Source organism: Diadema antillarum, unplaced genomic scaffold (assembly GCF_040938485.1).
Source record: "Diadema antillarum isolate AM-2024a unplaced genomic scaffold, OU_Dant_1.0 scf00000175, whole genome shotgun sequence".
NCBI lineage: Eukaryota > Metazoa > Echinodermata > Echinoidea > Diadematoida > Diadematidae > Diadema > Diadema antillarum.
The window spans coordinates 112,229-126,603 of NW_027271064.1; the positions used below are offsets into that span (position 1 = coordinate 112,229).

Genomic DNA, 14,375 nt, shown 5'->3' on the forward strand with positions numbered 1-14,375 from the left:
GGGGCTGACAATTCAGTGAAGGAATTCCTCTGAAGGAATGGCAGAAGTCCCACAGAATGTCATTATCTTGGCCGCATACGGGGACTGCGGAGTACCTGCTTGGGAGTTGCCTGCGAGGTGCTGCCGCTAAAGGCCTTCTACTGGCGTTCTGCGTGGTCCTCTGCGGGCAATCCCCGCGACTCACTCGGAAAAAGTTTTGGTCATGTTCAAAACTTGGCTGCGGGTATAAATCGGACTTGCGTGCGCACCTCCGAGCAACTATGGGCGAGATACGCGCTAGGTACTGTCAGGTGCGGACCAACTGCGGAGAGCTCCGGGTAACAAACTTGTTTCCCCGCAAGTCAACCTGCAAAACTTCCCCAGATACGGTATGACAAGGCCTTGAGCATGCTCAAAACTTGTTCCGAGTGAGCCGTGGTGGTTCGCTCCCAGAGGTACACGCAGAAAGCAGTTTCGCTTTTCTGTGTGGACGTAGCCGTAGCGACAAGATCGCTGATTGGCTGGCTGCACAATCGTGCCCAACATCGGGGCCGGACGCTAGTTTGGCCGAGAATAGTTTTTGTTTTCCCCGAGGACGGAAGGTTTTTTTCGGATTTGAGCATGTGAAAGCTCCTTAGAGTATATCCAATCACAAAGCACAAACATGGACTAAGCATTCAAGTCCTTCCAAAACTTCAATTTCCACCTTCCTGATGCCATAATGTATGCTACGCAAAATAAATGAATAGATAAATAAATAGAATAAAAAGATAAGAAAAAAGTGACAAACAAGCACATTGTTGAATTTATTTCAAATCTATTTTTTCCACTATCATAATTATATATGAGCCTGCCCGAACTTGGACATTTGATCCCTGCTGCACAAAGCCTATGAAATAATCTAAAGCACACACATTACGCCTTGACAACTAATTTCAATTGGGGCAAATAAATAAAACAACACAAAACAAAACACCCGATCATTTGTTAGAACTATTTGTTTGAATTTACAGACTTATTTTCGTAATACAGGGCATATCATAATCTGGCACACATAATTTCGTAACACCTATAAGTGGTTCATTATCTTCCACATGTTTTCGTGTTATGCTTTACGGCCGAGGCTTACCAGATTTAGGACACGTCTCGGGTTCGTCAGTTCCATCTGCGCAGTTATATACGTTATTACACTTTGCATCTATTGTGATGCATTTGTCAGACTTGACGCATGTAAACTCCGAGCTGGAACAATTCTTCGTTTGTCCTGCTTGAACAAAGAAAAAAAAAAGGAGAATGTAATCATTCTTATTCCACAGAACAGATATAGATACAGATGCAGATATCTGTTATTAGTCTTTCTTCGAGAGAAAAAAAAAAGATTGGTGCCATCCAGGTGAAAATATATAACAAACAAATCATAGCCTACATACAGTGACATAGCTCGGACATAATGCGTACAAAATATTGCTTCAACGCATGCATCACCATAGTTTGCGATTCACATACATTAGAACTAATTGAGATCAAATATCACATAAATGGTAACATGGAAATGTGATAGAGGAAGGAAAGAGAATCGTAAGAAAAGTGGTTAGGGAAGAGAAACAGGAAAATAGAGAAAGGAAAGGAAAGGGGAGAAGGAAAGTCAGAGAATAGAGAGGAAAGGTATAGACAGTGGTTGCACACAATCAATATAACAGAAAGTAATGAATAAGAAGAAAATAATATACAAATATACCAGGCCTGAGAGGTTCTGGTTAAACTATGTGCGTGAAGTGACTGCAATAGCACTATTTCCTGAGGGGCGCTACCCCTAAGAAAAAAGTGCTGTTGATGCCACCGAAGGCACATCGTTTAACCGGTGTGCCTCTAACAATGGCCTGGTATATTTGTTTTATATCCCTCACAAATTATTTCAAGACTGACAGAAAATTGAGCGGGATTTGATATCTGTAAGGTTGAAAGATCACGTACATTAACCAAGTTCATTTCTTCTATGCATAAAATTGCACCCGCCAAGTGTATGCGTGGTCTGCGGTGAGCGATACCATTCATTTTTACGTGAAAACATAACCTGCCTTCCTGAGAAGCGAAGACGCCGCGAAACCTATTCATTTGTACGTGAAATCTCTCGTGGAGCGGAGAGGCCACGGTACCCTTCATTTGAACGTGAAATCTCTCTCGAAGCGAAGACGCCGCGATACCCATTCATTTGTACGTGAAATCTTTCCCCGCAATTTTACCAGCGTGATATACGTCTTTTTTTTTTACTATTTCCTTAGGGAAAATAGTAAAAGTCTGACGGGACAAGGATTTTCATGATAGAAATAATGTTTGTCGCTTTCAATGGTATCGACCAATCACAGGACAAGAAACAATTTGTGAGGTATATAAAAGAGATAATATCCCTCACAAAATATTTCTTTTCACCTGATTGATAGAGGGATTTGAAAGTGACAAACATATTTCCACCATGAAAATCCTAGTCCAACTATTACTCTAGGGAAATAGTAATAACAACTTTATCACGCTGCCATGGCGATTTTTGCTAGTAAAGCGCGCACTTCACTCTTGTGACAAACGCGTATTTTAGTGCATGAGACACACGTCACAGTACGCGCGGCGTCTACGCTTCGCGAGCTATTAGAAAGAGCTCGCCCAGTTGATGATACACTTTTGCATGTAATTTTGTGCGTGAAAAAAAAAACTGTAGATCGATCAACCACTGACTCTACTTTGCTGTTACTCTAAAAATTCATAGGGAGGGACATAAAAACAAATATACCAGGTCACTATTCAAGGTTCTGGTTAAACTACGTGCCCTCGGTGACTCCAATAGCCCTATTTTCTTTGGGGCTGCGCCCCTCAGAAAATAGCGCGACTGAAGTCACCTCATGCACATAGTTTCAACCAGAACCTCTCAGGCCTGGTATCTTTGTATACAGAACAGGGGCGGATCCAAGAATTCCGTAAAGGGTGGGCACAAACAGTATTTCTATTTTTTCTTTTGTTTTAACAACAAATAAAGAAAATGCGCAAGCCTAATGCGCCCCCTCTGGATCCGCCACTGCAGAAAGATGTCATGACGAAGAACATTACTCTGTTACTCTCATAAGGTGCAGCGTGAGAAGTGAGTTTAAAGGGGCATAGTCCCGGTAGTGTAGATGGCGCTGTTTATGATACTGCCGATCACCGTTAGCATTGATACGAAGATTACCGAAGTAGAGCTGTCATCAAGAGGAAAGTGCGTAGGCGTTGCTAAGTAACTTTGCCTTTGTTGTCTTCTCTGCGCAGTCTGTAGTAATGCCAGGGTGCGTGCATATGTGCTTGTTATTATGACATCACAAAAGAAGTTTGCTAAAGCTGTCATCCCACTCAGCCGAGTCATGAGCCGAACGGTGATCGGACCACTGACTACAGTGAATCGGACTTCTTCGGACTCGGGAAAGTGGGCCAAAGCGTAAGCGCCAAAGAGAAGTCGACAGCGTAGGTCTCTATAGGAAACTTGCGCCGTGCGCCCGCGTACGCATTTGACTAAAATACGGGGACCATGCACCTTTAACAGCTGGACAACAACTTTTATTTCATTCATTCGTCGCTGTACCACAAATAAGACTTCGTATATAAGAAAATGCCTTTTTTTCTGCTACTGAAGAGACTCTTGACTTCAACTTTATATACACACATATATATATATATATATAATATAGATTCACAACAGTAGGTCAATATAAACTCCGTTAGAGACGTGAATTTGACGAATTTTCGCCCACAGGGCTTTGTAAAGTCACTACATTGGACATTTTATTTTGAAGCAGATATAAATCAAAATAAAAGATGCGTCGTCAGTGGTAGCGCGTCCATAACAAAATGCGCACATACACAAATAGCGCACAAGGTAGGACGTCACAAAGAAAACTAGGAAGGTAAGGAAAATACAAGAAGCATACAAAATAGGACGTCACAAAGAACAAAAAGAAAACACGTCACGAAGCAAGGAGGTAGAAAAATGCAGATGAGAGAGAGAGAGGGGGGGGGGGGGGAAAGAAGGAAACGAAGATAAAAAAGAAGGATTACTCCCTAACGGGGAAAAAACGGAAAGAAACATTCAGTCCATTGGGTTGAAGGCAGCCGAGGCGATGGATTGTTGTTCGTCATTACACCGATCTTCAGGTGATTAATGGTGTGCCCGGGCAGGTTGAAGTGCTGGGCCACTGGAAGTCCCGGTGTATTGAGCCTTACTGATCGGAGGTGTTCGGTTGCGCGATCTGCTAGTCTCCGTTTCGTCTCACCTATGTAGATCTTGTGGCAGGCTGTACAAGTGATCGCGTAGATCACATTCTCAACGGTACAGGTGAACCGATCGCGAACAACCCAGGTGTATTTAGGACCTTTGATGTGTGCTGCTCCATCCACATGGCTACATGATTGTGTTGCACCTTCTCCTTCCACAGGGTTGGGTACCGCATCCCAAATCTGCTTCAGACTGTGCCTGGACCTTCAACCCTGTGTGGACCAACAGATCCCGCAGACTCCGGTCCTTCTTGTATGCTACGAGAGGAGGCTCTTTGAAGATTTCCTTCGTGGATGCATGTTCTTGTAAGATGTGTGTGTTGTCCATAATGGTAGAAACGAGGTTTTGCGTTGATGGGTGATATGTCAGCACTAGTGGTACTCTGTCGCTGTTATGTTGTCTTTTCTTGTCGCCTTCTTGACAACCTGTTTAGGGTAGCCACGCCGTTCAAAGAAACCGGCCATTTCATGCGATTTCTGTTGAAAGTCTTCATCATCACTGCAGAGACGGCAGAGTCTAGTGAGTTGGGAGAACGGTATTGAGCGTTTGCAGTTGGGTGGGTGAGATGATGAGTAGTTCAGATAGCAATGCGCATCAGTAGGCTTGTAGTGTACGCTTGTCTTTATCCGATCTCCTTCTAGGCTGAGTTCAATGTCCAGGAATGCGATTGAGTCAGCGGAAATTTCATGTGTGAATTTCAGTGAGTTATGGAAGTTGTTGAAGTGGTTGATCAGCTCATTCAGTTGTTCGAGGGTGCAGGATGCAACTCCGACGTAGTCGTCAAAGTACCTCTGTAGAAGCAGCGGTTTGGGGCCTTGGAAACTCTTAATTTCCTCCTCGATGAAGCCTACGAAAAGGGCAGGTGTACGAAGGGCCGATTTAGTTCCATGGCGACTCCTTCTCTTCCATGATGGTAGACATTACTATTGAACTGAAAGGTGGAAAGTCCCAGCACTAGTTCCGCAGGGCGCAGGATGGTGGTGTCATCTGGCCGGTCAGGAGACGGGAACTGCTGCAAGAAATGCTTTATTGCCCGTAGGCCCTCGTCCTGAGGGATATTAGTGTAGAGAGAAGAAACATCCATGGTAAACAGATATTGGGGGCCTTGTGCTGAGAGCTTCAGAGTTTCAAAGATACGGAGGGCGTCCGAAGAGTCCTTAAAGTATGCATCCAGTTGTGCAACAAGAGGGGAGAGTATGTCATCTAGGTACTGGCTTATCAGCTCCGTCGGGCATCCTATGGTAGAAACTATTAGTCTGCCGGGGTTGCCCTCTTTTTGGATTTTAGGAAGGAGGTAGAAGGTTGAAACGCGAGGGACTTTTGACAAAGGTTCGATGTCGATGATGGGAGAGCGTTACTCCTAAGATCCGTAACTGTGTCTTTAACGATCTGGTTATGATCGCTTGTTGGATCGCTGTCTACCTTTTCATAGAAAGTTGGATTGTTCAGTTGACGCTCAGCCTCGGCGATGTATAAGTCGCGTCGCCATACGACGACGGCTCCTCCTTTGTCAGCCGGTTTTATGATGTAGTTGGTGTTCTTCCTCAGTGACTTAAGCGCTTTTTCTTCCTTCTCAGTGATGTTAGATCGAGAGTGAGTACAGGATGACTGTAGGTTGTTGACATCTATCCTACATTTACTGATAAAGCGATCGAGATTGGGGTTCTCACCTTCTGATGGAGTCCAAGAAGAACGCTTCGGTTGTAGAGATTTAAACGAAGGACGTGATGGTTGTTGGGTAAGTTCTGCTGAGTCATTTGTTCCACGGTCAGCTTGATCAGTTATGGGCAAAGTGTGCTTTCAGCCGTAGACGACGTGCGAAGCTCTCGAAGTCACGTCGAACCTCGAAATCATCCACTGATTTCCGTCTTGGAACAAATGCCAAGCCTCTCGAAAGAAGAGCGAATTCACCTTCATCAAGCGGTAGATCCTCAGGAATAGTTACAACTGTACACATAAAAGATATAGTGTGTAGAGATAACCACAATGTCTCATGGGATGAGCCTAAGCGGACAGGGCTTGCAAGAGGCGACGAGAGAGGAGAGTAGTAAGAAGGAACTTCACGAGGGACCCCATTCCGTGCAGAAAAAAACAAACAAACAAACAAAAAACAAACAACAAAAACATGCACACACACACACACAAAACACGATTCTTGAACCGAGCCAGAAGAATTGAACTTGATTGTTCGAGACAGGAACCAAGGAAACACGTAACGTTTTCAGAGCGTATCCTTATCGTGTTTTTTTTTTTTTTTTTTTTTTTTTGGGGGGGGGGGGTTCCGTACATCTTCGTATAAAAATGGACGTTTTTCAAAACGTACATACAACGTCAAAGTTGAGACTTAGCATTTACCGCAAAGCACATGTTTTTTGGAAAACGTTTTTTAAAACGTCAATGGACGTTACAAAACGGTTTTATTATGTCTGCTACGTCTTCGTCCTATATAAACGTCCACAAAACGTTTTTTATTAGGTCTGCTACGTCGACTTCGTCTTTAATGAACGTTTTAAAAAGCGTTTTTATTTGGTCCGCTACGTGTTCGTCGTTGGTTTCTTTATCATGAATATTCATGCATATTTATGAATATTCAAATAAAACAAAATAAGATTTGAAAACTAGTGGAAAATAGATTAAAAGACATTGAAATCTAAAGATTTATGCTGGGTTCAAACTTTCTGTGTTAAAAAATAAACTTACCTACCTTATTGTTCAGTTATTCACAATTTCAAATTGTGTTATGAAGAGGTATTTTCATATGTTAATAGGCCTAATTAAGGTGTATGTGTGATCTAATTTTATGACCATGTCTTCATGCATTACAAACATTTTGCTGGTATATAAAAAGAATGTGATACAGATTCATCAATTGGGAATACGATGTAGTATAGGTATAGGTGGTAGGACATTTAGGAACAGGTTAAGGATAAGATTATATAAGGATTAGGATTAGGGTACATTAACCCCAGATTGTGCTTGTATAATCTCATAACTATAATTTCTTTAAACACCCAATAAAAGATACACATTAGACGTTCTTAAAAGGTTTTTTTGACGTTCTGGACGGATATGAAAGGTTCTCTAAGCGTTCTGGAACGGGTCATAAGACTTTTTTAGACGTTCTTAAAAACGTTTTTTTGAACGTTCTAGACGGTTTTTCAAAGGTTTTCTGGACGTCCGCAGAACGTCCACGGAACGTTTATTGACGTCTATAACGTCCAAACAGTTTTTCTGCCAGGTCCTTAAAAATACGGAAAGGTTTTTTATTGTTTTTTTAAGGTTTAAAAAAACGTTTTATAACGTCCATTTGAAACGTTTTAAATACGTCGAAAACCTTCCACAAGAAGACGTTCTGAAAACGTTTAGACAAAACGACCAAATAACGAACTTGTGCCCACATCTTCTTCGGGTGATATGGTGTCTTGTGTTGGTTGTATGGGCGAACAAAGAAGATCTCTATCCAATGGAGAGTAGCAGAAGGTGTGTACATTCAAAAATCGGCGACTTCAAATTAAAAGACAATCACTGGTTTTCGCCCCGATTACATTGTTAAATGTGAAAGCATAACTGTTTTTCACAATTCAAGCCAAGCGATAGGAGAATAGTACCTTCGAGTGAACGACTACTTGGATGTCACTACGCAGATACGAGGAATACGTGGTCACTGAGGCGTATGGGAGCACGTATCTACTCAGTGGGAAGCTATTAAGATGCCAAGACATGCCAAGACCCGCACGTGGCGGAAAGATTTGCTCTTTTGTTTGGTACCTACGTTTCCGACACTTTCGTTGAACTTATTCAAGCATACTATTGCTGGACTGTACGCGTGCTTTTCAGAGAAGGATTGGACGTTGGAATGGCAGAAGTTTTCATTTAGCATCTTCATTGGGTGCACTTTATCTCCAATCTTTTTTTGTTACACGACCTTCGTAACAAATTTTTTGCCAAAGCAATACCTCTTGAAGAAGAGAGATATCGCGCGTTCCTGTCTTAAAAGAATACATGGATGACATCACCATCTGCAAAGCTTCAGTTAAATCGGCACAGGAGGTTTTGGCAAAGTGAATGAGTTTATGACTTGGAGCCATATGAAGATGAAGACGGCGAAATCGCGATCCCTGGTATTGGACCACGGGACAGTCAGGACAAGAAGATCCCTTTGTTTTGGACGGACTGAGTATTCCCGGGATTAAAATCTGTCAAATGTCGCGCACGATAAACAGTCGATACTCCGTTTACCTTTGGACAGCCTTACGGGAATCCTAAAGAGGACAGGTAGTAGGCCTAAAAAAGTTAAAATTCAGCTTCCCGATAGCGCTGATGAGACGGTGAAGAAAAATCAAACCCTGCGATTCGATGCGGCGGGGGGGGGGGGTGGAGTGCTGAGGAAACCTGCAGAGAGAAAGAGAGACAGCGGAAAAGCAGAACTACATTTTCAAGAACTTGGCGAGCGGACAAGTTGGTTGCCAAGGTTGTGGGAGCCTTTATATCCCGCCCATTCGCTAGAAGAAAAAAAAAATGAGCAAAAAACAGCGGCGCGCTTGGAAGTAGGCAAGATTGTGGCAATGGAGCATGATGATTAATATTTTCCAGTTCAGATGGGGTGCAGGGGAGATAGGACATCGTGGGAGAAGGTTAAACATTGTGATCTGAAGTGTAGGACTTTGTTTGGTATGAGCCCCAAACTTCTCCAGTTTGTCATTGGCACAACTTTTGATACAGTCTCGTCTCCGAAAAACCTTCAGAGAAGGGATCTCGCTTCGAGTGATGAGTGTGCGCTGTGTGGAGAAGAGGAGTACACGACCACACACCACACCACACGGCATAATCGCGTGCCTCAGAGTAATTCTCCATGGTCTCCAGGAAAAAGTGAACGCGGTGAGATATAACCCAGTCTATAAAAGCCTCTCCGATGAAACAAGAGTTTTGCACGTCATGGAGAACCGGTAACTAGGATTTGGACTCTATGCTGGTGTTTTCCCGGAGCAATTTTGCTGTCACAGATCTGAGGCCCGATATTGTGATATTCTCAGACGAGAGGAAATTAGTAGCCACGGTGAAACTCACAGTATGTGATGAGGCAATTGTGCAAAAATCCTCATGAACGAAAAGGAAGAAGAAGAAACCGAGGAACTCCAGTCATGCTGTGAGAATAATGGATTATCTGCATCTGTGTGGTCGGTCGAGGAAGGGTGCAGGGGGTCTGCTCTTCTACCTCTTCCCTCTATCGCCTTGGTACCAGAGACGTTCTAAGGAAAAGTTAGCGTGTAGTGTTTGCAGAGAAAGCTTCATTCCATCTGTGGCTTGCATCAAAGAGACTTTGTAGGGGTGTAAAATCTCCTTGGCCGACACCGACATTCAAAAGGCGTGGGCTATTCCCCAAGCCTAAGTGACATAACTATGGGATGCGCGGAGGCTCCGTACCGCCTGTGTTGCCAATAGTGATACACAATCTTTCACTTTAGAGACGGTTCTGTGAGATGCGTGCATGCTTCGAAAGAAACGGATTAGTGAGAAGAGTCGTCCTGCCCGGATCGGTCATGTTTTGCGAAAGCATGCCCGATTCTGAAACGATTCTTTCATGCCTTTTTTCATCTTCCGCTCCCCTGCATCTGATAAAGAGAGCGGCATTAGGACTAACCTGTTTCACCCATTTACAATTCAGCAAAGTTTTGGCTAACTCCTGACGGGTGTTGCCGTTTTCTTTTGGCCAATGTTTTTGACTATATATATTTCACATTGTTGCAGGAAAGATTCCTAATTCAAGTGCCAGAAAACAACGGAACTGGCAGGAGATATGCAATATTACTTGTATATACACAATAACACATTTGTACAATAGTATTGTTTAAAAAAATGGTTCCTGACAATATGCATCTTTATGTAAATATATATATATATATATTATATATATATTAATAATATATATATATATTATAATATTATATATTATTATATATATAATTATAAGAAGAATGAGTTTCAAATACGCCATCTGTAGATCCAACAAGAAAGTTTTTATTTTACAAAATGTTCAACCCGCCTCGGGCGCTTCGTCAGTGTAGTGTATGCTACACTACACTGACGGAGAAACGGATATATATATATATATATATATATATACATACAAAGCATTGCGTTTATTCGACTCAAAATTTTCGGCATCCTACGCCTTCTTCAGGAGTCTTGACACGACTCCTGAAGAAACACTGAGTTGAATAAACTCATGCTTTATTGGCCAAAATGCATTACCAGTTTTTTTTCTTCATTATATGTATATATACATATATGTATAATATCCGTTTCTTCGTCAGTGAATACGTGAAATCTCAACATGTTTATTACATATATGTATATATGTATATATAGTTATATATATACTATATATATATATATACCGTATGTCCCCCCTCCAACCCCACTCCCCCCCCCCCAAAAAAAAAACGCAACAACAAACAACAACAACGGGACCATCTGGCAACGATAACTTTAAAAATCATGAATCAATCCAAATACATTTTCAGGGTATGAACTTATATCCCACATCTTACAGAAAAACCCCATCCTGTTTGCTTCAGTGGTCAAAAATTCAAAGAGAAAATGAGGAGTTTGGTAGAGCATGTCAGGAATCCCTTCCCTCCACGTTTCTGTCCATTGGGTTTCATGCATTAATATGCAGTCCAAAGAGCATCCAAGTGCTAAACTTGAAAGAATCAGACTCATAACATGCTTTACAATAATCCACATTTCTCTTTAACCGCTTAAATCTTTTTAGGGGCTTTAGGTAAGATGTTATATTTTAGACCCTAAAGTAGCATTCAGACAGTTTTATCATATTGGAAGAATCTAGTTATCAATGCGAAAATCCGATTGTTTTTTTGGGGGGGTTTAGGGGGAGGGGGACATATATATATATATATATAATATATATATATATATATATATATATATGAAGAAAGGGAAAACTGACCAGAAATAATGTCAGGTTAGCTTCTGACCACTCGAGTAAAGAGAATCAAGGGTTATGGGACGAACACCGAACTAGGGCTTTCTGTAGCTCGGTCGGTAGAGCACCGGTCTAGCAATCAGGAGGTCTCGGGTTCGAATCCCGATGGAAACCCATTTCCTTTGCTCAAATTTTTAATTATACAATGTATATATATATATATATATTATAATATATTATATATAATATATATATATATATCTGTATCAAATTTGTATTAGTTGTTCGACTGACCATCACTTTGCCAAATATGTGACACACACACACACACAATAGCTTTCTGACCTCACGAGCAAAGAGAATCAAGGTAGTAGACTTGTTAAGGGGGTAAAACGCTGCATTTTTTTAGTACAAATGTCCTACTTGGTACAGATGTTCCCTAGGACAACTGAAAAATTTTCATCTAAAGAGACACTCTGTATCTATGCAAATAAGCCTTAATTTGCATAATCTATGCAAAAAACATATATATATAAATTAATTAAAAAATATATGTGCATCCAGCAGAAATACCTAATTTTGGTAGAAGTATTATATAAGAGTATGTGGACACAATTCCTGCAAAAGTTGATTTCATACCTTTGTAAATAAACATAAAATTCGCATAATTATGCCAGTTTATTGCGCAAAAAATCTGCATTTTTGAAAGAATTTCTAATCTATTAAGCACTGGATCTTGTACTTCAAAAGTTTGGACCTGGGATGGCTGTTTCCTTGGGTCAAAAAGTAAATGATTCATCTAAAGAGACAAACTTTCTCTACGCAAACAACCTATTATTTGCATAATATGCATATCAATACCTATACATAGATAATCAGAACAAACAAAACACAATCATGTGACAATGTCTTAAATCGCTTTGAACTTAATAGCCAAAAAAGCTAATAGAATAAGACAATATTCTCGCAAGAAAACTCTTCAGCTGCTTAAAATATTTCCACAATTATTTAATCAACTTTGACATTTCATGCATAAAATATGTAAATAGGTATACAAGACGTGAAATTTCGAAACATATAGATTTTTCACACCATTTTTACCATCAATTTTCCCTCATTGCATAAAATGCTTTGCAGCGTGGGAAGAATAACAATCGATAGTCCGACACTCTTTAATATGATTATACAGATATAACAGTAGGGCCTACGTTGGAACAGGACTGATAATATATGCAAATGGAAATAATTTTGCATACAAAAGGAACTTCTTTTTTTTTCCTTGAAAACAGTACTCAACTGATGTCATGGTTAGAAAATAATTACAAAACATCACTATATTAGGGAAAGTGTGAATTCTGATTTTCATTGTATTTTATAGGCAACCAAGCGAATATATCGAACTGATTATAAGCTTGTGCAAACTATGCGGATGCAAGGGTATCTGCACACATTACAAGCTTGAGTTAGAAACAAAGTCTGTTTCTGAAAAAAAAAAAGTTCCCTCAGCATACTACGAGCTGCTATGGCATGGAAACTGTGGTGGTAAATTTGTACACAATAACATTGTGATAAGGCAATTATTTATGAAAAAAAATGTCTTGTGAACAAAATGGGAGATGTTAAATAATCTTAGTCTCTGACTTAAAATCATTCAATTTCAACGAGAAATCAAAGCAGAAATGATATGTTCATAGCCATAAGTGAGTACATGTATATTAGATGGCCTTTACAATTACTAGGATGTGATTTGTCGACAGATCGTCTCATGCTACTGTTTGCGAGGATCGTAAATGTCATATTCTCCCTGGTTGTGATTACTTTCCCATGGGATAATGTAACTTCCTGGTGGTCCAAAGAATATCATATTCCACCACATACCACCTAATATCTGTATAGTTGATCATGACCTACATGTTCTTAAAGCTTTTCCAAAAATAATTATGTAAAATTGTTTTGGGTAAAGATGTCAGAGGTTAAAATAAAAAAAAAGGAATCACACAGGTAAAAATGTAAAAGGTAAGAATGTCAGAAATCATACATGTGTGCATCAAACTTAACTTTCATGCGACCCATATATTAAATGCTATGACAGTGATAAATATACCATGTCACTGAATTCCATGTCCTTTCTTATACGTATCAAGAGGAAACAAAAACACTTGAGAGGGGAGAGCTTAACATTTTTTTTTTTCCGATGATCAACAAGAGAAGCACTGTCAGGTAGAACATACACATATTATTAATATTATGTACTAAGTTTCATGATACCTTGGGGTTCACATTCAAGATATGGAGGAAAGAGTGAAACATAGCACTTTCATTTGAGCTTTGACCTTTTGGCAGGAAATTTCCCAGATAATCCCCATTAGTTAATAAATGTATATTTTAAGTTTCAAAACAAAAATCCTAAAAGCGTTGGGTAAATATGAGGGATATAGTGAAATTTTGAGGGCCCAATTGACCTTGATCTTTGACCCCTGACCTTTGACAACTGACTCCTAAATTCCCTAGAAAATCCCTTCCAGTACCAAGTTTCATGAAGATACCTTGAATCATTTGCGAGATACGGAGAAAAAAAGTGATTTTTTTTTCCTGACCTTTGACCTTTGACCTCTTGACCTGAGATTCTCTCTGAAGAATCTTTATTTGGTAGTACATGTATGCAGCCACTAAGTTTCAAGAAAATACCTTCAGGTATTGCATAGATATGGGGGAAATAATTTTGAGCATTGACCATGACCTTTTGTCCTTCGACCTCTTGCCGATTTTACTTATAAACTGCTTGATTAATTGCCCATCATATGTCAACCTTGGACCAAGTTTGGTGAAATTTGCTTAATCCTGTCTTGAGTTATCGCGTAAACTGACAATTTCTTGAGTCGACCTTGACCATTGACTTCTGGTATATTCGGGTATCAATATGCGCAGTATGCTAATTAGGTGGTATTTGCATAGAGAAATAGTGTTTTGATGTTACAAACCATTTCCTTTTGACTAAAGGAAATGCATACTACTTTGGTAGTTTTATCATAAAATGCACTTCTTAGACTGTAAGAAAAACTTTAAAAACAATGTTTTCTACTTTACTTTCTTTATCAATTATGGTAATTAGGCGGTAATGATGGTTCAGTTATTCAAATTCTTTTCTCATTTTGT

The 14,375-nt window shown here is 40.2% G+C and overlaps 1 protein-coding gene across 1 annotated transcript in view; it reads right to left on the reverse strand.

The window, feature by feature from the left end:
• The window catches only part of LOC139722876 (low-density lipoprotein receptor-related protein 12-like), a 148,342-nt gene that overhangs the window by 7,408 nt on the left and 126,559 nt on the right, over positions 1 to 14,375 (reverse strand). Inside the window, exon 4 of the mRNA XM_071634156.1 lies at positions 1,109 to 1,243. Within this exon, the coding sequence (XP_071490257.1) occupies positions 1,109 to 1,243 (135 nt within the window). The remainder of the gene's footprint in view (positions 1 to 1,108; positions 1,244 to 14,375) is intronic.